This window comes from Grampus griseus, assembly GCF_964374135.1.
Source record: "Grampus griseus genome assembly, chromosome: 3".
In the NCBI taxonomy this organism is placed as follows: Eukaryota; Metazoa; Chordata; class Mammalia; order Artiodactyla; family Delphinidae; genus Grampus; species Grampus griseus.
The window spans coordinates 105162983-105185437 of NC_139019.1; the positions used below are offsets into that span (position 1 = coordinate 105162983).

General features: G+C 39.7%; 2 protein-coding genes across 2 annotated transcripts in view; one reads left to right on the forward strand and one right to left on the reverse strand.

Moving 5' to 3' along the window:
- CCDC192 (coiled-coil domain containing 192) overlaps positions 1–22455 on the forward strand; it is a gene marked incomplete at both ends in the record, with an annotated part of 201354 nt that overhangs the window by 102430 nt on the left and 76469 nt on the right.
- LOC309819619 (CREB3 regulatory factor-like) lies at positions 373–5077 on the reverse strand. The gene has a single exon (XM_082649966.1). It carries the CDS (start codon positions 4818–4820, stop codon positions 2901–2903), a length of 1920 nt encoding a protein of 639 aa, XP_082506092.1. The 5' UTR covers positions 4821–5077; the 3' UTR covers positions 373–2900.

A 22455-nucleotide genomic window follows, 5' to 3' on the forward strand; every position in this document is an offset into this window, starting at 1 on the left:
TCCCCAGAACCTAGAATAGGACCTGGATGAGTAGGTATTCAATAACATTTGTTGAAGAAATGAATACATGAAACCGGGCTGACTCTTCCCCTTGAACTCTTTTTTTTTTTTTTTTTTTTTACATTTTACTGCCAGGTTTTTATTTAGATCAAGTATCGCTGCAGCATTCTGACCAGCCCAGATTTAGCAGCAAATGGCAGGAATCATATAAAATGCAATTTTTTTTTAACAAAGTGCTTTTCTAAGATATACATACATATATAAATAGGTACAAAATAAAGTGTCAACATTAAAAAGCTCAACTATTTAAAAGCTTTCACCTATTTAACTTAAGTAGTACATATAAAACACTGAAATGCAAGGATATGGAATCTACTAAACAGATTCAAAGTCTTTTTTTGAAATGCAAGACCAAAAAATCAAATTCTGGTTTGCAGACAAGAAAAAGGTATAAAAAACCAGAATTCCTAACAGAGCAGCTAGAAAGGGGCAATTTTATAAACCTCATCAGCTGAATCTCTATCATGAAGTGATTTTCACCTGATTGCAAAACTGCCATATTTTGGAACATGTTTCAATTTCCCAGACACATTCTGTCAAAACTTCATATACCTCCAAGTTACAAACCTGTGCTTTGCCTTCTCCCACCTAAAAATGAAAAACTTTAAAACAATAAACTTACATTCTATTAAACCATTAGATCTAAGCTTATCTGTTTAGTGTGAATGCACTAACCAGGTACATTTCCACCAAGCACACAGGGTAATCTTGTGCATCACAGTTCAGCTAAGGTGTTAAGACAATCCTTCTTGGAGTTTCTTTTTCATAATGTCAAAGAAGCATGAAAGCAACATTGCTCACTTGTTACTGTGTGTTTTAGAATCAAGCAAACCTTTATAAGCTATAGCTTCATGTGCTATCACTTACAAATGGGAAACCGTGGTGGGGAGGGAGAAAATAACAGAAAAGGAAACACACTGTATAGACAAAATATAATTAAAAATAAATTCTCCAAGGGGTAATGGAGAAATAGTTGGAGAAATAGATACTTTCCCGGCAGCTAGGTCGGAAATTTTTGGTATTTTTTTTTTCTGGCTAAATAGGATTTTTTTTTAAGGTATAATTTTTAAGCTACCAGTTTTCAGAGTTCAAAACACAAGATTTGAAAATAAAACAGTAAGAGAGACAGGACGGAAAGATCTGTAGGGAAGGTTTACAACGTTGCCTTGACATAAGAAATTTCTCATCAAGAGGTAAAGCTTTAACATAGTTAAAACACTGACTAATGAAGCTGTTTTATGTGAACAAAAAAGAGCACCTAAAAACTAAATGTGTTAATATTTCTCAGTTCTAGAAACTATAGAAGAAGAATAAGTCACATGTTAAGTTTGAAGAAGCTAGTTTGAAAATACCTGTACAAAAATATAAAAATCTATAAATCTTTTTGTTTTTGTTTTAAGCTTGTGTTGATCTTTGAAAATATTACATGCACAATAATACATCAATTGGAAAAGTGGCAACTAAAGAATTAGATATTTTTAGCTTTTTTCTGTCTTTACATATATATATACATAATACAATAAAAATAATCTGTATTTTGGTTGTTTGGTGGAAGTATACTACAATAAGCTAAATAAACTTTTTAATTTTCAAGGTCAAAAACTATTTTACCAATAGCTTACTAAAATGAAATATATTAAAATTTCCTACAATAAGTGCAGAAATAAAAAGACTTATAGACACCTAAATGGCCACCAACTTATCTACTATGGAAGCGAACTAGAGGAACAGCAAAATAATATCTGTATGTGTGGATGCTCCTTCTGTAGATAATTGGACCCAAACAGAAATAAAATTCACAGTTCAGTAAGATCCCTAACCCTGACCTTTTCGTTTTTCTTTTTTTTCTCCTTTTTTTTCATACATTCATACAGTATCATGTAAGCTGTGCAAAACTTTACTTAGACTGGCAGTATGCCATATCAGTTGCATTTGTCTTTGGTACAAAAAATAAAACAATCGCAATAATGTGCAAGTATTTGTCTTCTTCCGGTCAAGTACCGAAATATGAGTTTTCTAGAGCCATCTTTTTTTTGTTTGTTTTTTTGTTTTGTTTTTTATACAATACACAGACTCTGTGGCATATATCTACATTTCAACATAGTCCTATATACATTCAAAAAATTTGAAAAAGAGTTGGAACAAAAAAACATTTAAACCCCATAATTTTTCCATCTATATATCTTGTTTTTCCTCATTAGGGTTTTCATCATACAAAATATTACCAGTTTTATAGTTTCCCCAAAATACAAGGCACAAAGAATATGCTTTTTTTTTCTTACTTGCACAGACATTATATATATATTTATATATATATTTATATATACCATATTGAGCTCGGAAAATGAACATCTAATATGGCACATGGGCATGAGTGCTGGGTTGTGCCATGTACAAGTGAGATTAATGGTTGTGGAAAATTAGAATAAAAAGCAATAATTCTAAAAACAACCTAAACTGACTGTTTAAAAAAATGCTTCCTCAATTTTTTTGTGGTTCAGAGCATAAACCTGCCACAATATTTGGCATTTACTATTATCTTCACTCTTCCAAAATGTTTTGCTTTAACAGATTTTGTAATCTGTATCTAAACATCTACTTAAATGTATGAGTTTCAATTCTGATGCCAGTAGCAGTTTTAACCAACGGTTTATGCTCTGAAAATGTAATAATCAAGTATTTTGGATCATGCTTCACTTATGCTACTTAGTTCTTAAAACAATGTAACCTAATTGTAAATGTTTACATAATGCTAAACTGACATGCAAAACAGAATGAAAATTTACAATGAATAACGTGACAAACACAGACATTTCTGACCAGTGGTCCAATGAGGCTGATTACACTTTTGATGTTGGTATCCTTAGTCCTACAAGGCCTCCGGTGGGATTGCCTTCCGCAGTCTTCTCTAACACTTGGTTAACAAATTCTGAGGTTTGCCCAGCAACTGGGAGACCAAGAGTATCTTTAATGAGGATTTCAAGCTTCTGTCCCATGTTGGGTCCTCTCTCCTCTCTTGGATTCTGTACTCGGTTTACAATCTCTTGCTTGATGAAGTTGATTACAAACAATAAATTATCATATTCTGTGTTGAGGCCCCATAATTTCACTTTATTAGCTTCATACTGCGCTTTTTTCTTTAACCGACAAGCCCTGGAAGCCAGCTTATTTTTTTCCTTCCTTGACCTTGGCCGGGCTGTTAAGGGAAGCTCACTGACTGGAGTCAGATCACTAATCACCTTATTCAGTTTCCGTAGTTCATTGCCTATCTGGAGTAGTTTTTTAGGATTTGGAGTCAGGTCTTCCACATCCGTTCTCCGTGACTTCTTTACTGCATATTTTCCATGATGTAAGCCATTTTTCTGATACATGTTACTTGGCAAGGTATCTCTGTTCCATTCAGATGGCCTTAGCATCCTCTCTTGCTGTGATGGTGTGAGTTGTTCACTATACTCCCAGAAGTACCTTCTTTTACCTCTCTTCCGAGAGGTAATTGAAGTCATCTCCTTCAAATCTTCCACAGAATCATTTTCATAGCCTGGTTCAGAGAAAGTGTCACTGATGTCATCATCCTTGTCATCTTCATAATCCTCTTCCTCTTCTTCCTCTTCCTCGTTTTCAGAAAGTTCGTGCTCGCTGACAAATCCTTCATCATGGTCCTCATCGTCAACATCTTCCTCGTCCTCCTCCTCTTCTTCAGGACTGCATTTGGTTGGCTGTTCACCCAAGTTGTCAGAGACAAAAAGGGAATAATTGTGCTCTTCTTTTTTCTGGGATGAATCTGAGACCGATGTGCTGGCAGAAAGGCTGCTACTCTCTCCTGCTGCAATAGACACAGGCCCCTCCTGGGGCAGGGGACTGAGTAATAGTTCCTGGGTTTCTTTAAAAGGCAAAGCTGGAGTGGCATGGCCCTGCAGAGGCTCCGTCCCTTTTTTCTCTGGTCTTTTGGCTACGGCACCACAGTAGCAGGTGTTCTCCTTTGCTGCATCTGCATGAACCTGGCTCAGTAGAGGCCGGCTCTGCTGCACTGGGTTGATCTTTACCTTTGCCTTTTTCACATAGTCTTTACATTCAACATGAAAGTTCACTTTTTCATTATGATACATGTTGGTCTTCACCATGATTTGTGTGCTTGAAGTGGGTTTACTTGCTTTTTGGACACAGTCTGACAAAGGGACCTCAGCCTGAAGAGTCTTAGAAGAACACACAGGAGCAGCTGCTCTACTTGCGATCTTTTTACCAGGGAATGATGAGGGCAAGGGATTTTGTTTGACACTGAAAAGTGAATCAGGGTAATAAAGGGAATCAGAAACAGACTGAGAGTCCTCGCTATTAAGCTGGGCCAAAGTTGGAGTTTTACTTATGACCTCTTCATCTTGGTAAGGGCTAGAAAAGTCATCGAGACCCAAGTAATCCACTTCTTTTGTTCCCCAGATGTCACAGCTGGTTAGTTTGGTGTACTTCGTTAAGTCTTCACAGTATGTATCCCACTGTTCCCAGTTTGAGGTTAAAGTACCCTCGTTATCCAGGACATCTGTGAAAGACTCCAGATTTTCAATGTCTTTGCAGTCCTCCAAAGAAAGGAAGTTGTCTCTAGGATTTTGCTGGTAGTTCATCTCTCTATCCAGTTCATACATGAAATCTGGATCTGAACTGTTTGCTAAGAGATCTGTGCTCGTCAGAGTCTGTTCTGAAAAGGTGTGGCTTCGAAAGGCATCCCCAAAAGGCGGATCCATTCCGCTTACACTAGGCTGAGGCATTTCCAAGCCCAGATCCTGTGAGTCCGATCCCAAACTTCTTTTTTTTCTCGTTTGTAAATTCCTTTCCAGCTTTACTTTTAATTTCAAGATCAAAGATGATTTTCACAATAAACAGTAGGTTTCCCAGAATGCCTTCAATTCAACTGCTTGTATCACTGTTGTTTTTTTAATAATTCTGTGTGAATCTGTGGGAGTGGGGGCGGCTCAGGGGCTGGGTCCGGTTCCGCTGCAGGGGCCGCGGCCCCTCTCCATGCTTCCTCGGGTTTGTTTTGTTTATCTCTTCCCCTTGAACTCTTAACAGCACCTTAAAGTCAAAACTGGATTCATTTTGTGCCCATTCTCACCCCACACACTCCCACCCCCACGAAAGAATCTGATCTTTCTTTGTATTACCTAATTCAGTTAAAGGTGTTTCCATCCACCTAGTCAATAAAATGAAAAAACAGGGAACCATCCATGATTCCTCCCTCATTCCCATTTCTAGGACTAGTTGGTTCTCATATCCTGTCAATTTTGTCTTGCAAAAGTTTGATCAATACTTTCCCCTCTCAGCGTTCCCGCAGTCCTGCTCTGTGCAGGTCTTTGTCATTTCTCAACTAGATTATTGTGTTGGTTCTCTATTTAGGTTCGCTGACCCAAATTTTTCCCCCATTGGTCCAGTGTTATTTCTAAATGCCCATCCACTGGCTAAAAATATGACCCATTATTTTCTTCAGAATAAATTTCCTTAGCATGGCCTTTAAGAGTTTCACAGTCTAAACCCTTGCTATGCTGGGGGTTTTGTCTCTTTCCACTTTGCACATTTGCCATTCAGGACGGATCCATACTTTTTTTTTTTTTTTAACATATTCTTTCCTCATATAGATGTCCAAAAATTCCGCTACCACAGAGCATATGGGCTGCACTAACTTTCTCCTTTCAAACTCAGCTAGAGCAGACCCTATTGCCTCTCCTTGGACTAAAGCTTGGGCTCAACTCTCCAACCCATACTTTCTAATTTTATGCCTTTTCTCAGGCTTCCTCTGCTTAGAAACTCCTGCCTCCTAGCCCATCTCATAAAATTATAATTATCCTTCACACTTTTCCTCTATTATTAATTCATCTTCCAATAAGCTTCTTCACTTGAAGTTAAAATGGTGACTTCTTAGTTACACCTTTGCTGCTAATAGTACTTCTCCAAAAAACCCTCCAATTTAAAAAAGATATGGAACAATATTAGTGTAGGATTTTAATAGAAAATAGCAAAATTAAATTAATATTTAAACGTTATATAATGACATAAAATGTAGGCAGATAAAACCTTTTACTTCCCTTGTAATTAGATTAAGTCAAAATAACTATAAAAAACTGTAAGATGTAATTTTTCACCTTTCTGGTTGGCAAAATATAAAAGTTTGATTTAAAAAACAGGATATGCTAGGAGATATGCACTCTTAAATACCTTGTAAGAATGTGAGTTGGTAGGCCTTTTCTTTACATCTTTATTGGAGTATAATTGCTTTACAATGGTGTGTTAGTTTCTGCTTTATAACAAAGTGAATCAGTTATACATATACATATGTTCCCATATCTCTTCCCTCTTGCGTCTCCCTCCCTCCCACCCTCCCTATCCCACCCCTCCACGCGGGCACAAAGCACCCTTTTGTGATAACATCTTTCAAATTTGTAAATGCAGGTATCAATTGGCATTGATAAGATTGTTTCTTTTGTGGGCCTGTTTGTTTCTAACTCCTCAGTTGCCCCCATTTTCATTTTCTCGTGAGAAATTCAGATTCAAACAGGAGTGGGATCCTAACAGGAATGGGTAGATTTTTTAGTAAATAAATCTTGTTCCCTTTGGTTGTATGCCATGAATTTGTTTCTTCTGGACAATGTGGCTTGTTTTTCTGGAAAAGAAAACCTTTGAAGGGTTCAAGTGGACAAGCTGTCTACAGCCAGAGGATTTGGAATGTCTGGTTAGGAAGTGTGAAGCAGTATGTGTCTTCAGGCAACATGCATTCGTACATATGTGCTGACCTTAGCGGAGAAGATTTGAAGGAAGTGGCTGTAAGGCTAGAGACATTTCTGCTGCAGTATGCCTATCAGTGACAGCAGCACAGGGTAGCTTGGAGAGCAAAGTGCCCTCATCCCCCAAGCCACCCTGGATAAAACCATGAGCTAACTTAACACTACTTTCTATGAAAGCACAGGCCTAGACCGGTGCCCTGGTCACACCCAGCCATCTGGATTGGCCCCAAAGCCTCTTGTCCAGAAATTCTGGACCCACTACTGAGGCTCATTAAGACCTGAGTTTTACATCTCTACCAACATCATGGGAGGATCAAGCCATAGGAAGTAATGAGAAGTGAGGGAGGGAGGTCTGGCCTTTTTGGCTGTGTTTTATTTTTAACCTGACTTGAAAAGGACAAAGGTATTTTCACTCAGGAGGACAACATATACCTGTAATTGGTCTTCCTTTAATAACCCCACTAAATAACAAATTTCTTTCATTCTTTTTCCTCTTAAGTTGATTTTCCTTTTCTATATATTAGATGGCCAAACTGTTGAGTGACAGCTGTTTTCTTGTCTTTGCTACTCCTAAGCATGGGCCTGGTTCTTCCTCATGGTTGCAGTCTAGGAAGCATTTCTGCGTCCTCCTTGAACTGTCCTGTAGTAAACCCTCAACATAGTCACAGACTCCCAAGTTCTTTTATTCTGAGGGTCATGAAACAACTTCACAACAGATGGACTACAGAGGAGGTCAGCATTTGTCCAACTTGAGAGTGAAATCTGAATTCCCTAGTCCCCTGAGTCTGTTTCCATATCCGTACTTTCCCTTTCTCAATCCACATTTTCCTCCCATCCTTTGGCTATTCATACCTGACTCTACTTCCTCTAGCGTTCATCCTTTCTTCCTGGAAAGCCTGGGGTGCTTTCCTTTCCAGAGTCATTGTGGCATAAGAACCCAGACCTGGAGCCAACTTTTGGGGTTCAAAATCCACCTCTGCCACTTAGTAGCTATGTCCTCTTACCTAAGCTCTGCCACTCGCCTTGGCCAATCTTCTGTGCCTCGGTTTCCTCAACTGCAAAATAAGGATGCTAATAAGAGTCTCTACCATGTAGAATTCTTATGAGATTCTCATGAGTTAATATAAGTAAAGTGCTTAGAATAGTGCCTGACATAGAGAAAACACTGAATAAGTGTCAACTCTCATTATTACTGCAGAGACACTTAGTTCATTTTGGGAAGAAAGGTGGTGTCCATTGTAGAAACTGGAAAAACTTTAGTTATGTAAATTTCACGTGGAAGCTAGAACATACAATAGAGCACTTCACCACCTACCCTGAGATAAAGGCTTCTGTGTAAACATTAGAAATACTTATTTCCTACCTTGAATTTATTTGAAATTAGTAAGTACAGATTGCCTTATTGTGCCTTAATACTTGAGCTGGAATTTCTACCTACTATTTCACCTTCATGGCACTCCCAGCCCAGCCACAGCCCACGGCACAGCCACAGGGGCTGGACGCTGGCTGCATCTGGCTTATTGCTAGGGGCCCACTCTGATCTAGGGCAGTCATAGCCCTGGCTCACCTCTGTTTTGGAGAATTTCTGGAAGATAGTCAGCCTCATGAATACAAGAATACAGAAAGAGCTGGTTTTCCTGGGATGCTGTGATTTCAGCACCCCTCAGAGAACATTTCTCTACTGCCTAGTATACCTAATTTCCATCATTAGAGATTCATTCTCTTGGCCTTAAGTTTCTTCAGCTTGTAAAAATCAAAATGACACCAAATGATTAATTTACACCTGACTTGGGTTAGAGACACACAAGACCCATGACAGGTGGGAGAGATACAAGGTGCAGGGAGAGGAAACGAATCTTCAACTTCTCAGTGATACATTTTCCTAAAGCCAGTCCTGCTTCCTAGCCTGAATCAAGACCGACAGCTCAGGATGTTCTAAGCTAAGAAAACTTTCTTGTGAAGAAGAATCTCTCAAGACAGGACTCAGAAAAGCCAAGGAAGACCCTTCGAATCCTGAGTCCCAATAAGGTCACTTGAATTTATCATACTTGGCCAGACATCTGCACTCAGAAAATAGCAACAAGAGTAAAAAAGGGAATTTATCTGCCTTTTCTGATAACATTTTGCTGATTGACTGTGAAGCAATAGTTGATGGCTTTAAGGATTATACAGTGTGGGATCAGTGCTGCCGCCTATGTCTGCCAATTCTGTGATGTGGTCTCATGATCACGTTTAATCCCCTTACCTTTGGCAGGTGTAGCACCATCAGGAACATTGAGTATAGCTGGGTAGCTTATTCTGTGAACAAGGCCACCCAGCTGACTGGTAAGTGTGGACTAGTATCCAGCTACATCCTGCTCGCCTAGCTGAGCACCTTGACTCGGTAAAGGATTCCCTAGAGGAACGGGTACTTTAAAAATGCTCTCAAAAGGTACTCTCATGGCTAACACAAAGATGCACCTATCTCCCTGGGGCACCTTTTACTAATTCCCACAAAGGTGCTCCGTGGGATGCAGCAACAATCTCAGAGGACATTTTGAGCTGCCTAGAATTCTAATCCCCTTACCTAAGAGGGGGAATTCTCCATTATATAGGTCTTCAAAAAAAGCAGAGCCACTGGGCCAAGCAGGCCAGATTACCTTCCAGGTTCCCTTGCAGCCAGAGTGAAAGAATGCGAGCAACCAATGCACATTCCCTGCACTGTGAATTGGGAGTTGAAGATGCACAGAAAAAGTCAGGGAGGATTCCTAGGGGCAGGAGCCAATTTCAGTTTCCAAAGCAGCAGAGGCAGGGGTAGCAGGAGCTGTAGCGAGCATCCCTCATTCAGGGCCGTAATGAAGGACTTGCAGGCTGCGCTGCCTGCAACTCTAAACTAGTTCTGTCGAGTGTTTGCTGTTCCAGCTGCTGCAAAGTCTCCCTTGTGACCAATATGTTTCCCAGTTTGATTCTCCAAGTTTCTGGGCAGTAAATTTGTTTTGTATTTAAATTGGTCTCAGTGGTTTACAAATAAGAACCATATGCAGCAGGGATCAGCACAGAGAGTGCTTTGGTTCTCGTACCTCTCTATCTTTTAGAGCTAAAAGTTATCCTAGAAAGGTTATCAGACAGGACTCTTCTCCTTCCTACCACCACACATATAGGTATACCTACTTCTTCGGGGTTTTCACCCATCTGGTTTTAGATCCCATTCTCGCACCATCTCAGGAATCTTAGAATATCAACTGTTCATTTCTTTCTTGTATATTTAAACTCACCCTCTCACTAGATCCTTCCTGTTAACATTTGGATATGACCACATATCTCCCGGTTATGTAAAATGATTTGCCCTGAGCCCACATGCCTGTCTAGCTATTGGTGTATCTCACACGATTTATTTACCAACAGGGGTGCCAGAGAACTCTGTGTAACAATAACAGATTCTAGGTCTGCCATGAGATGCTGAAGGTTGTAAATATTTATAGTGATAAGTATTTGGTGAATTAGGATCTCTAGAAGTAGGACCCATGATGCCTATTTTAAACTTTTCCTGCTAGAATGTAATTTTGAAGCCTAAGGAATTATATTTTAATTTCTAGAAAAATTTTCCACCATTTTTACCTCAGATACTGCCTCTCCTTCATTCTCTCTTCTTTCTTTCTGGAAAACGTGTTAGACTTACCTTGGAGATTCTCCTCCCTACCCTATGTTTCTTAAACGCTCTTCCATATTTCCCATCTCTTCATTTCTGTAGGTTCTCATGAATCCCCAGATTGTCTACCAATGTCCTAATTCTCTTGTCTTTTAACACATACATTTTTCAATGATCATAGCTTTTATTTTCAAATTTTTGCTTGGTTCTTTTGCATACTTTTCCTTTTTCTCTATAATCCCTTATTTTTGTCATAAGAGTCTCAAAATTATTTTTGAACATTAAAACCCCTTTAATTCCTCTATTGTCAATAGTTCCTGGGTGTGAGTTCTTCTATTTGTTGTGTATACTGACATCCTCTCACTCATTGCAGTAAGTCGACTTTTGTGCCTTGTGATTTTGGTCTGTGAGCTTATCTTCAGTGGGAATAGCTTCCATGGGAGCTCCAAACATTCAGTTCCAAGTTGGCCTCTCCTAGAACCCTTCATGCTTCATTATTGCTGAACCGTTTTAAAAAGCATTTTTGGCTAACAGTTTCTGTGTGACAAGTATGAATCAGAATCACACGCCATACATGACATGGATTTGAGATTCATATTTCTCCAGGATGATTCTTTGCCACACACTTCCTCCATTCGTGCATTGTCCCTGAATTGGTAGCTGGTATCTTTGTAGCCATTTTTCCCAACTGAAAAGCCTCTTCCTAGCTCGAGGGAATATGCAGGGGAAGGACAGCCCTGTTCCAGTTGCTAACTGTGTACACAAGGCCTACAAAGCTTGACTCCCATTCCTAACTGACCATGACAACTCCCACCCCTAAAGGTTTATGTCTGCTCACAATATCCCTGCAGGCTGCTTCATTTCCACTCCTGTTCATGATTACTTGCTTTGAGTTTCCTTTGCATTTTTGAGACCCAGATATTTTACTTTCCAGATTTGGAGCCATATATATATATATATATATATATATATATATGTTTTTAGACCTGTAATGTATTTTTCTGTGTTACCATATGACTTGAGTGGAAAGGATGAGTCCCCAAATCAATCCTATCTGTCATATTGATCCATAGTCTGGATTGCCATTTTAACAAACTCACTAGGTACTTCTTTTTTTTTTTTTTTTTTTTTTTCTTTGCGGTGTGCGGGCCTCTCACTGTTGTGGCCTCTCCCGTTGCAGAGCACAGGCTCCGGACGCGCAGGCTCAGTGGCCATGGCTCACGGGCCTAGCCGCTCCGCGGCATGTGGGATCTTCCCAGACCGGGGCACGAACCCGTGTCCCCTGCATCGGCAGGCAGACTCTCAACCACTGCGCCACCAGGGAAGCCCACTAGGTACTTCTTATAGACACTAAAGTTTGGAAATCATACATCAAGTTTGGAAGTCACTGCATGATGGAATTCAATACTTTCTCTTTCACCACTACCCCCTCCCCAAACCACCCACAAACACAGAGCCAATCACTCAATCAAATATTACTTCCTAAATATTTTTGTCTTCCTATTACTCCTCAGTTCATTTGGACTATTGAAATGCTTTTATAACTGAAATCCCTGTATCTAGACTTTCTCCCTTAAAATTCTACTCACCTCAGGCCATGAGGGTGATCTATGTATAGCATGCATTTGTCCAAGTCTAAAATAATTCCATTCTCTGGAAAATAAAGCCCAAAATTCCCAGAACTGTATAACAGATCATGCATAATCTAGCCTTTATCACTCTTGCTTTTTATCTTGATATCATGAGCTTGACCTCATGAGGGTTCCTACACAGACAATGTTTATGAACCTCAGTCTTGAGCATACTCGAATGACCTTGTCTACATACCCCTTTCTTCACTTATCTCACTCCTATTTATGTTTCAAGATTCAGCTGAGGCAATATCTCCTGTAGGGAACCTTATCTGACCCTCCAGGCAGGGCTAAGTGTCCCTCCTCTGTGCTCCCAAAGGACCCTATACATATTCTGCCATAAAACATTATATTGAAACTTTGTTATATATTTGTTTATTTCACAAGACAACAGCTTCCAAAGAGAAGGGATTATGCTTTATCTTTGTATTTCTAGCATCTAGTTTAGAGGCTGGCACATAGTAGATATGTTTGTTGAACTAAATTATTATTGAGGATCTCACAAAGCCAGCTCTTTCTAATGAGCTTGATTCTTCCTTAAAATTTTATCTACTTTGGAAAATTTTAAACTGGTCAGAAAAACATATCCTCAAAAGTCATAGACTAAAAAGTTTTCTAGTAGCTTATGCACTTGGAAAATTGGGATTAGTCCAGTAGAAACATTCGACCCTTGATGATATGCTCACTTGGCTCCCCCAGGTTGATAGAAATGTCACCTCTAGTATAATTTCTTATCTAATTTACAGATTTTCCCTAATTTACTCTATCATAGAAGAGAGTAGTAACAATCCCATTGGAAAATAAGAGAGAAATAATTAGACACCATCTTTTCTCTCTTTAAAATTATGCACAGTGTGACTCCAGTTTCAGATAGAAAAAAAAATAAACAGAAATAAATGATCAAAGACTGTCTAGGAACTATACTCCACATTAAGCCTCTCAGTCAACTTAAGATTCCCCCTTTTCATATATTGGAATAGCTTGGTGCTACCTTGGAGTACTTTGAGGTCCCATAAAGTATTTTTCCCCCGATAATGCACCAAAATTAAGCTAGCCAGCAAAGATCTTTGAGGTGTTTTGTGCCACAAAAATGACATTTCTTTTTCTTTTCTAGTGTGTGTGTGTGTGTGTGTGTGTGTGTGTGTGTGTGTGTGTGTGAATGTGTGTTAAGTGCACACAGGGATTATCAAGGGATTTAGAACATTTAAGAAGCACAGGTTCCTTTTTTAAAAAATCTTGAATTACTTTTAAAAAAGAAAATATAATTTTAAAGCTAAAAAAAAGGAGATTTTCCTGAAGTGTCCTTTTCATTGTGTCTGTTCCCCACCTCACCCTGAATATTCGAGGCTCAAATCATTTAAACGGAATGAGTTAATTCATCCATATGTAAACCCTGAGGTGGTTTAAAAAATTCCATTTGTCATTAGAGAGTGAATATCAAGGCACTCGCCTCAGATTTCTGTGTTGTTGACAGACTCGGGAACAGAACTTAAAATTTTCCTGCTAGATTTCTTTGAAGCTTATGAAAGTTGATGAAATAACTTTGAACAATGCAATGAGTGTGAAAGCAGGTGTGGGAATTTTCCTCAGCTGCTATGACCTGCAAAGAGTTTCAAGGGAGTTCAGAAATCAGAGGGACTGAGGTGTTTTGCACCAAGTCTGGGAGGGAGGGAGTGCTGGAGCTCTGAATGGCTTGGTGCCCTTTGGTACTTTGATTACTATCTCTTCATATTTACCCTAAGAACGGAAGCTGATGTACTTCACAAATTCCTTAAGTGCACTGCCATAGGATAGTGTGATTTCCAGAACCAGAGATTCTTTTGCTCCAACTAGTTCCTTTCTTTCTACAGCTGAAACTGGTAAACTAAAGAAAAAATAGACGTTTTGTGGACCAAGCCCCCATGGAAACCTCCCCATCTGCAGCTTACTGTGATTGCTGCTCTCCCAGTTCCCCAACTCACATTCCTGCCTGCCCTCGGATATACGAGCACACAAATGTCCACAGGAAACTCACACTGCCTTTGTGGCCAGCACTTGGCTCTTGTCTATAGGTACTCCTCCAGTCAACCTATACAGATATGCATATCAGAACCAACCAGAAAGCTTAAAAACCAGATTATCAACCCCATACCCAAACTCTTTCCAATTCTGATTGAGTAGAAGTAGAGAGAAGCTTGAGCCGATGTATTTCTTTTCAAAACTCCTCAGATGGCTCTGATACGCAGATGTCGGTTGACATATAGAGCAGGAGGGGAAGCCTTAACAGCCCCTTTTTGAAAGGGCAGTTGAAAAAGAAAGGTTCATCATTGAATTAGCTTGTCTGATAATCATCTGCTCCTCTGTGCTGCTTTTCTAACAACCACTAAATATCTATCAAAATTTACCTATTTCTTAGGCTACTGCATTCTTGAGTTATATCTGCCTGATGATCCCAGGCCTGTTTGTCAGTGGGGTTTTACATTTCCTAACAAAAGAGTTGTAAGTCATATTGACAGTATCATTGGACTTTCCTTTATTAAAAAGGAGGAAGGCCCTATGTCAGACATAAAATAAATGCCTGATTTAGAAATCTTTGATAGAAATCTTACCAAAATCATTTAATAATATCTGAGATGGCTTCTAAATGACTTCCCAATTTGGGACCAATGTTCCTGGTTGACAACAAAAACAAAAAGTAAACACTTTTAGTAAATGAAAATGCAATTTGTAATTAAAAGTTTCAGTTCATCTAGGAAAGACAAGTGATTACCATACTACTATGATCACTACTGCAAGAAATGTCTTCAACACAAAGACAAGAGGTACAAGCAACATGTGTCCTTCAGTGGTTGAATGGACAAACAAAATCTGATACATACATTCAATGGAATATTATTCAGCCTTTAACAGGAAGGAAATTCTGACACATGCTACAACATGGATGAAACTTGAGGACACTATGCTAAGTGAAACAAGCCAATAAGAAAAAGACAAATACTGTATAATTCCACTTATGTGAGGTATGAGAGTAGTCAAATTCATAGAAACAGAAAGTAGGAGGGGGAAATGGTGAGTTGTTATATAATGGGTATAAGAGTCTCAGTTCTGCAAAATAAAACAGTTCTGGAGATTAGTTGCACAACAATGTGCCTATATTTAGCACTACTGAACTGTATACTTAGAAATGGTTGCGATAATAAATGTTATGCCACGTGCTTTTTATGACAATTAAAAAGAAAAAAGTTGTCTTCAGTTGAAAAGCCAAGTGCATTTGTGACTCAGTAACTGATATTGTCAGTTTAGATAAGGCACTATAGAATTGAAATTAGAGAAAGTAGCTGTCAGCTTTAACTTCAACACATGATATTTCAGCAAAATTAGGGAGCATATTATTCATCTATCCATTCTTTTAGATAGTTAAAAAGTATTTACTTGTTGTGCATCTCCTAAACTTTAGTTTCATAAAGGCTTGGCTGGCATTGAGTCAGCCTCATTCTTATCTAGAGGGGATTAGATTCAGTCCAGGGTGTCCCAAGTATGTATTTCTGGGGAGATGACATGTCCAGATCTGGGTGGTCTCCTGTCAAGTCAGTGTTGTTCCCCCTATTACTAAGGATGACCTGGAAGTTCAAATCTAAAGAAGCATTGATCAAATATTTCTCCTGTGGGTTTTCTAGGTCAGGACCAGAACAGAAAACTCACCATTTGTCTAACTTGAGAAATCTTCAACTTGTTCCTGATGAACAAAACATCTGATTATCCCTAAATCTTACAATCAGTCTCAGACTCTGGAGAGTGTGACACCAGAAGTCAATAGGGAGAGATGAGGCAAGTAGCTTTAAGCCCAGTACACATGTTCCCCTCCCTATGAATTATCCTCGCCCATCTCAGAAACAAAGGTGTGTTGATGGGAACAGGCTTAGAGGTCTACCAGATAGCACTTTGAGATCTACTTAAAGACTCCTGTTTGGAAGTTTAGATTCATATGCTATCTTTTCACTGCTAGCTTTCTTAATGGAATTAGAGAAAACACCTTGCAAGAGAGGGAAATAAGAGAGACAGACTCTTGAGTCCAAAAAACCAAGGAACAATCCATATCTGGTGACTTGTCTTAAAACAAAGCCATTTGTCTAGACTTGTTGAAATATGCAATCTGAAACTTGCAAATATCTACATAGCAAAAGTTCCAATGATTGTCACACCTTCCCTCCCCCACAACCCTTGACTCTTTGCATACTATTCACAATGCCTCTTTCAGTGGGGTTATACCTTTGCAACATCATCTTGAATGCACAAAAGTCGATTCATATACAGCAACAGATTCTGAAATTAAACTTTTGTTCTGAGGACTACTGAAAGTAACTACACATAATCCAAATATCCTTATCTCACCACCTGTGAAATGTGGCTTCATGACATAAACAAGACAGCTTCTCTAAATAGTGGAGGACAAGACCAAATAAACTGGGGGGGGTACCTTCAAGATGGTGGTGGCGTAAGACATGGATATCACCTTCCTCCCCACAAACACATCAAAAATACATCTACATGTGGAACAACTCCTACAGAACACCTCCTGAACGCTGGCAGAAGACCTCAGACCTCCCAAAAGGCAAGAAACTCCCCACATTCCTGGGTAGGGCAAAAGAAAAAAGAAAAAGCAGAGACAAAAGAGTACAGACGGGACCTGCACCTCTGGGAGTGAGCTGTGAAGGAGGAAAAGTTTCCACACACTAGGAAGCCCCTTCACTGGCACACATGGGGGCTGGGTGGGACAGGGAAGCTTCGGAGCCACAGAGGAGAGCGCAGCAACAGGGGTGCGGAGGGCAAAGCGGAGAGATTCCCGCACAGAGGATCGGTGCCGACCAGCACTCACCAGCCTGAGAGGCTTGCCTGCTCACCCGCCGGGGTGGGTGGTGGGTGGGAGCTAAGGCTTGGGCTTTGGAGGTCGGATCCCAGGGAGAGGAGTGGGGTTGGCGGCGTGAACACTGCCTGAAGGGGGCTAGTGTGCCACAGCTAGCTGGGAGGGGGTCCGGGAAAAACCTGGAACTGCCTAAGAGGCAAGAGACCATTGTTTTGGGGTGCGCGAGGAGAGGGGATTCAGAGCACCGCCTAAACGAGCTCCAGAGACGGTCGCGAGCTGTGGCTATTAGCGCAGACACAAGAGACAGGCATGAAAATGCTAAGGCTGCTGCTGCAGCCACCAAGATGCCTGTGTGCAAGCACAGGTCACTATCCACACCTCTCCTCCCAGGAGCCTGTGCAGCCCATGACTGCCAGGGTCCCGTGATCCAGGGACAACTTCCCCGGAAGAACACACAGCATGCCTCAGGCTGCTGCAATGTCACACTGGCCTCTGCTGCCTCAGGCTCACCTCGCATTCCATACCCCACCCTCCCCCGCCTCGCGCCCCTGGTCTGAGTGAGCCAGAGCCCCCAGATCAGCTGCTACTTTAATCCCATCCTGTCCAGGCAGGAACAGATGCCCTCAGGCGACCTACATGCAGAGGCGGGGCCAAATCCAAAGCTGGACCCCAGGAGCTGTGCAAACAAAGAGGAGAAAGCGAAATCTCTCCCAGCAGCGTTAGGAGCTGTGGATTAAATCTCCACAATCAACTTGATGTACCCTGCATCTGTGGAATACCTGAATAGACAACGAATCATCCCAAAATTGAGGTGTTGGACTTTGGGAGCAACTGTAGAATTGGGGTTTGTTTTCTGCATCTAATTTCTTTCTGGTTTTATGTTTATCGTAGTTTAGTATTTAGAGCTTATTATCATTGGTAGATTTGATTAGTGATTTGGTTACTCTCTTCCTTTGTTTTATATATAAATATATTTTCCCCCTTTTTCTCTTTTAGGGAGTGTGTATGTGTATGCTTCTTTGTGTGCTTTTGTCTCTATAGCTGTGCTTTTACCATTTGTCCTAGGGTTCTGTCTGTTGGGTTTTGTTTTTGTTTTTCATAATTTTTAGCACTTGTTATCATGGGTGGATTTGTTTATTGGTTTGGTTGCACTCTTCTTTCTTTCTTTCAATTACTTTTTTAGTTTTAATAATATATTTTTTAATTTTAATAACTTTATTTTATTTTATTCTTTACCTTCTTTCTTTTTTGTTCTCCCTTTTATTCTGAGCCATGTGGCTGACAGGGTCTTGGTGCTCTGGCCAGGCTCTGGCTGGAGCCTCTTAGTTGGTAGAGCTGAGTTCAGGACATTTGTCCACCAGAGACCTCCCAGCCCCACATAATATCAAACAACGAAAGCTCTCCCAGAGATCTCCATCTCAATGCTAAGACGCAGCTCAACTCAATGACCAGCAAGCTCCAGTGCTGGATACCCTAAGCCAAACAACTAGCAAGAGAGGAACACAGCCCCACCCATTAGCAGAGAAGCTAAAATCATAAGTTCACAGACACCCCAAAACACGCCACCAGACAAGGTCCTGGCCACCAGAAAGACAAGATCCAGCCTCATCCACCAAAACACAGGCACAAGTCCCCTCCACCAAGAAGCCTACACACCCACTGAAAAAACCTTAGCCACTGGGGGCAGACACCAAAAACAACGGGAACTATGAACATGCAGCCTGTGAAAAGGAGAACCCAAACACAGTAAGTTAAGCAAAATGAGAAGACAAAGAAATATTTAGCAGATGAAGGAGCAAGGTAAAAACCCACCAGACCAAACAAGTGAAGAGGAAATAGGCAGTCTACCTGAAAAAGAATTCAGAGTAATGACAGTAAAGATTACCCAAAATCTTGGAAATAGAAAGGAGAAATTACAAGAAACGTTTAACAAGGACCTAGAGAACTAAAGAGCAAACAAACAGTGATGAACAGCACATAAATGAAACTTAAAATTCTCTAGAAGGAATCAATAGCAGAAAAACTGAGGCAGAAGAATGGGTAAGTGATCTGGAAGATAAAATAGTGGAAACAACTAACACAGAGCAGAATAAAGAAAAGAGAATGAAAAGAATTGAGGACAGTCTCAGAGATTTCTGGGACAACATTAAATGCACCAACACTCGAATTGTAGGGGTCCCAGAAGAAGAAGAGAAAAAGAAAGGGACTGAGAAAATATATGAAGAGGTTATAGTTGAAAACTTCCATAATATGGGAAAGGATATAGTCAATCAAGTCCAGAAAGTGCAGAGAGTCCCATACAGGATAAATCCAAGGAGAAACACGCCAAGACACACATTAATCAAACTATCAAAAATTAAATACAAAGAAAAAATATTAAAAGCAGCAAGGGAAAAGCAACAAATAACAAACAAGGGAATCCCCATAAGGTTAACAGCTGATTTCAAAGCAGAAACTCTGCAAGTTAGAAGGGACTGGCAGGACTATTTAAAGTGATGAAAGGAAAAGCCTACAACCAAGATTACTCTACCAGCAAGGATCTCATTCAGATGCAGTGGAGAAATTGAAACCTTTACAGACAAGCAAAAGCTAAGAAAAGTCATCACCACCAAACCAGCTTTATAGCAAATAATAAAGGAAATTCTCTAGCCAGGAAACACAAGAGAAGGAAAAGATATACAAAAACAAACCCAAAACAATTAAGAAAATGGTAATAGGAACATACATATCAATAATTACCTAAAACATAAATGGATTAAATGCTCCAACAAAAAGACACAGACTGGCTGAATGGATATAAAAATAAGACAGTATATATGCTGTATACAAGAGACCCACTTCAGACCTAGGGACACATACAGACTGCTGGGATGGAAAAAGCTATTCCATGCAAAAGGAAATCAAAAGAAAACTGTAGTAGCAATTCTCATATCAGACAAAATAGACTTTAAAATAAAGACTATTATAAATGACAAATAAGGACACTGCCTAATGATCAAGGGATCACTCCAAGAAGAAGATATAACAATTGTAAATATTTATGCACCCAACATAGAAGCACCTCACTACATTAGGCAAATGCTAACAGCCATAAAAGGGGGAATCAACAGTAACACAATCATAGTAGGGGACTTTAACACCCCACTTTCACCAATGGACAGATCATCCAACATGAAAATAAGTAAGGAAACGCAAGCTTTAAATGACACATTAAACAAGATGGATTTAATTGATGTTTATAGGATATTCCATCCAAAAACAACAGAATACACTTTCTCCACAAGTGCTCAGGGAACAGTCTCCAGAATAGATCCTATCTTGGGTCACAAACCAAGCCTTGGTAAATTTAAGAAAATTGAAATCATATCAAGTAATTACAGGAAAAAACCTGTAAAATATACAAATACATGGAGGCTAAACAATACACTACTAAATAACCAAGCGATCACTGAAGAAATCAGAAAGGAAGGAAATCAGAAAAAATACCTAGAAATAAATGACAATGAAAACATGATGACCCAAAACCTATGGGATGCAACAAAAGCAGCTCTAAGAGGGAAGTTTATAGCAATACAACCCTACCCCGAGAAACAAGAAAATCTCAAATAAATAACCTAAATTTACACCTAAAGCAATTAGAGAAGAAAGAACTAATAAAACCCAAAGTTAGCAGCAGGAAAGAAATCATAAAGATCAGATCAGAAATAAATGAAAAAGAAAGGAAGGAAACAATAGCAAAGATCGATAAAACTACAAGCTGGTTCTTTGAGAAGATAAACAAAATTGTTAAACCATTAGCCAGACTCATCAAGAAAAAAAGGGAGAAGACTCAAATCAATAGATTTAGAAATGAAAAAGGAAAGTAACAACTGATACTGCAAAAATACAAAGGATCATGAGAGATTACTACAAGCAACTAAATGCCAATAAAATGAACAACCTAGAAGAAATGGACAAATTCTTAGAAAAGCACAACCTTCCGAGACTGAACTAGGAAGAAACAGAAAATATAAACAGACCAATCACCAACACTGAAATTGAAACTGTGATTAAAAATCTTCCAACAAGGTCTTCCCTGGTGGCGCAGTGGTTGAGAGTCCGCCTGCCGATGCAGGGGACATGAGTTTGTGCCCCGGTCTGGGAAGATCGCACATGCCGCAGAATGGCTAGGCCTGTGAGCCATGGCCACTGAGCCTGCATGTCCGGAGCCTGTGCTCCTCAACAGGAGAGGCCACAGCAGTGAGAGGCCCGCGTACCGCAATAAAAAAAAAAAAACAAAACTTCCAACAAACAAAAGCCAGGACCAGATGCCTTCACAGGTGAATTCTATCAAACATTTAGAGAAGAGCTAACACCTATCCTTCTCAAACTCTTCCAAAATATAGAAGAGGAGGAACACTCCAAAACTCATTCTATGAGGCCACCATCACCCTGATACCAAAAACAGAAAAAGATGTCACAAAGAAAGAAAACTACAGGCCATTGTCAATGATGAACATAGATGCAAAAATCCTCAACAAAATACTAGCAAACAGAATCCAACAGCACATTAAAAGGATCATACACCATGATCAAGTGGGGTTTATCCCAGGAACACAAGGATTCTTCCATATACACAAATCAATCAATGTGATAAACCATATTAACAAACTGAAGGAAAAAAACCATATGATCATCTCAATAGATGCAGAAAAAGCTTTTGACAACATTCAACACCCATTTATGATAAAAACCCTCCAGAAAGTGGGCATAGAGGGAACTTACCTCAACATAATAAAGGCCATACATGACAAACCCACAGCCATCATAGGTCTCAATGGTGAAAAACTGCAACCTCTTCCACTAAGATGAGGAACAGGACAAGGTTGTGCACTGCCATCACTATTATTTAACATAGTTTTGGAAGTTTTAGCCACAGCAATCAGAGAAGAAAAAGAAATAAAAGAATCCAAATCACAAAAGAAGGAAAAGTGTGACTGCTCGCAGATGACATGATACTATACATACAGAATCCTAAAGATGCCACCAGAAAACTACTAGAGCTAATCAATGCATTTGGTAAAGTAGCAGGATACAAAATTAATGCACAGAAATCTCTTGCATTCCTATACACTAATGATGAAAAATCTGAAAGAGAAATTAAGGAAACACTTCCATTTACCCTTGCAACAAAAAGAATAAAATATCTAGGAATAAACCTACCTAAGGAGACAGAAGACCTGTATGCAGAAAACTATAAAACACTGATGAAAGAAATTAAAGACAAGACAAACAGATGGAGAGATATACCATGTTCTTGGATTGGAAGAATGAACATTGTGAAAATGACTAGAGTACCAAAGCAATCTACAGATTCAATGCAATCCCTATCAAACTACCAATGGCATTCTTCACAGAACTAAAACAAAAAATTTCACAATTTGTATGGAAACACAAAGACCCCTGCAAGACCCCATGCAGTCTTGAGAAAGAAAAACGGAGCTGGTGGAATCAGGCTCCCTGACTTTAGACCATACTACAAAGTTA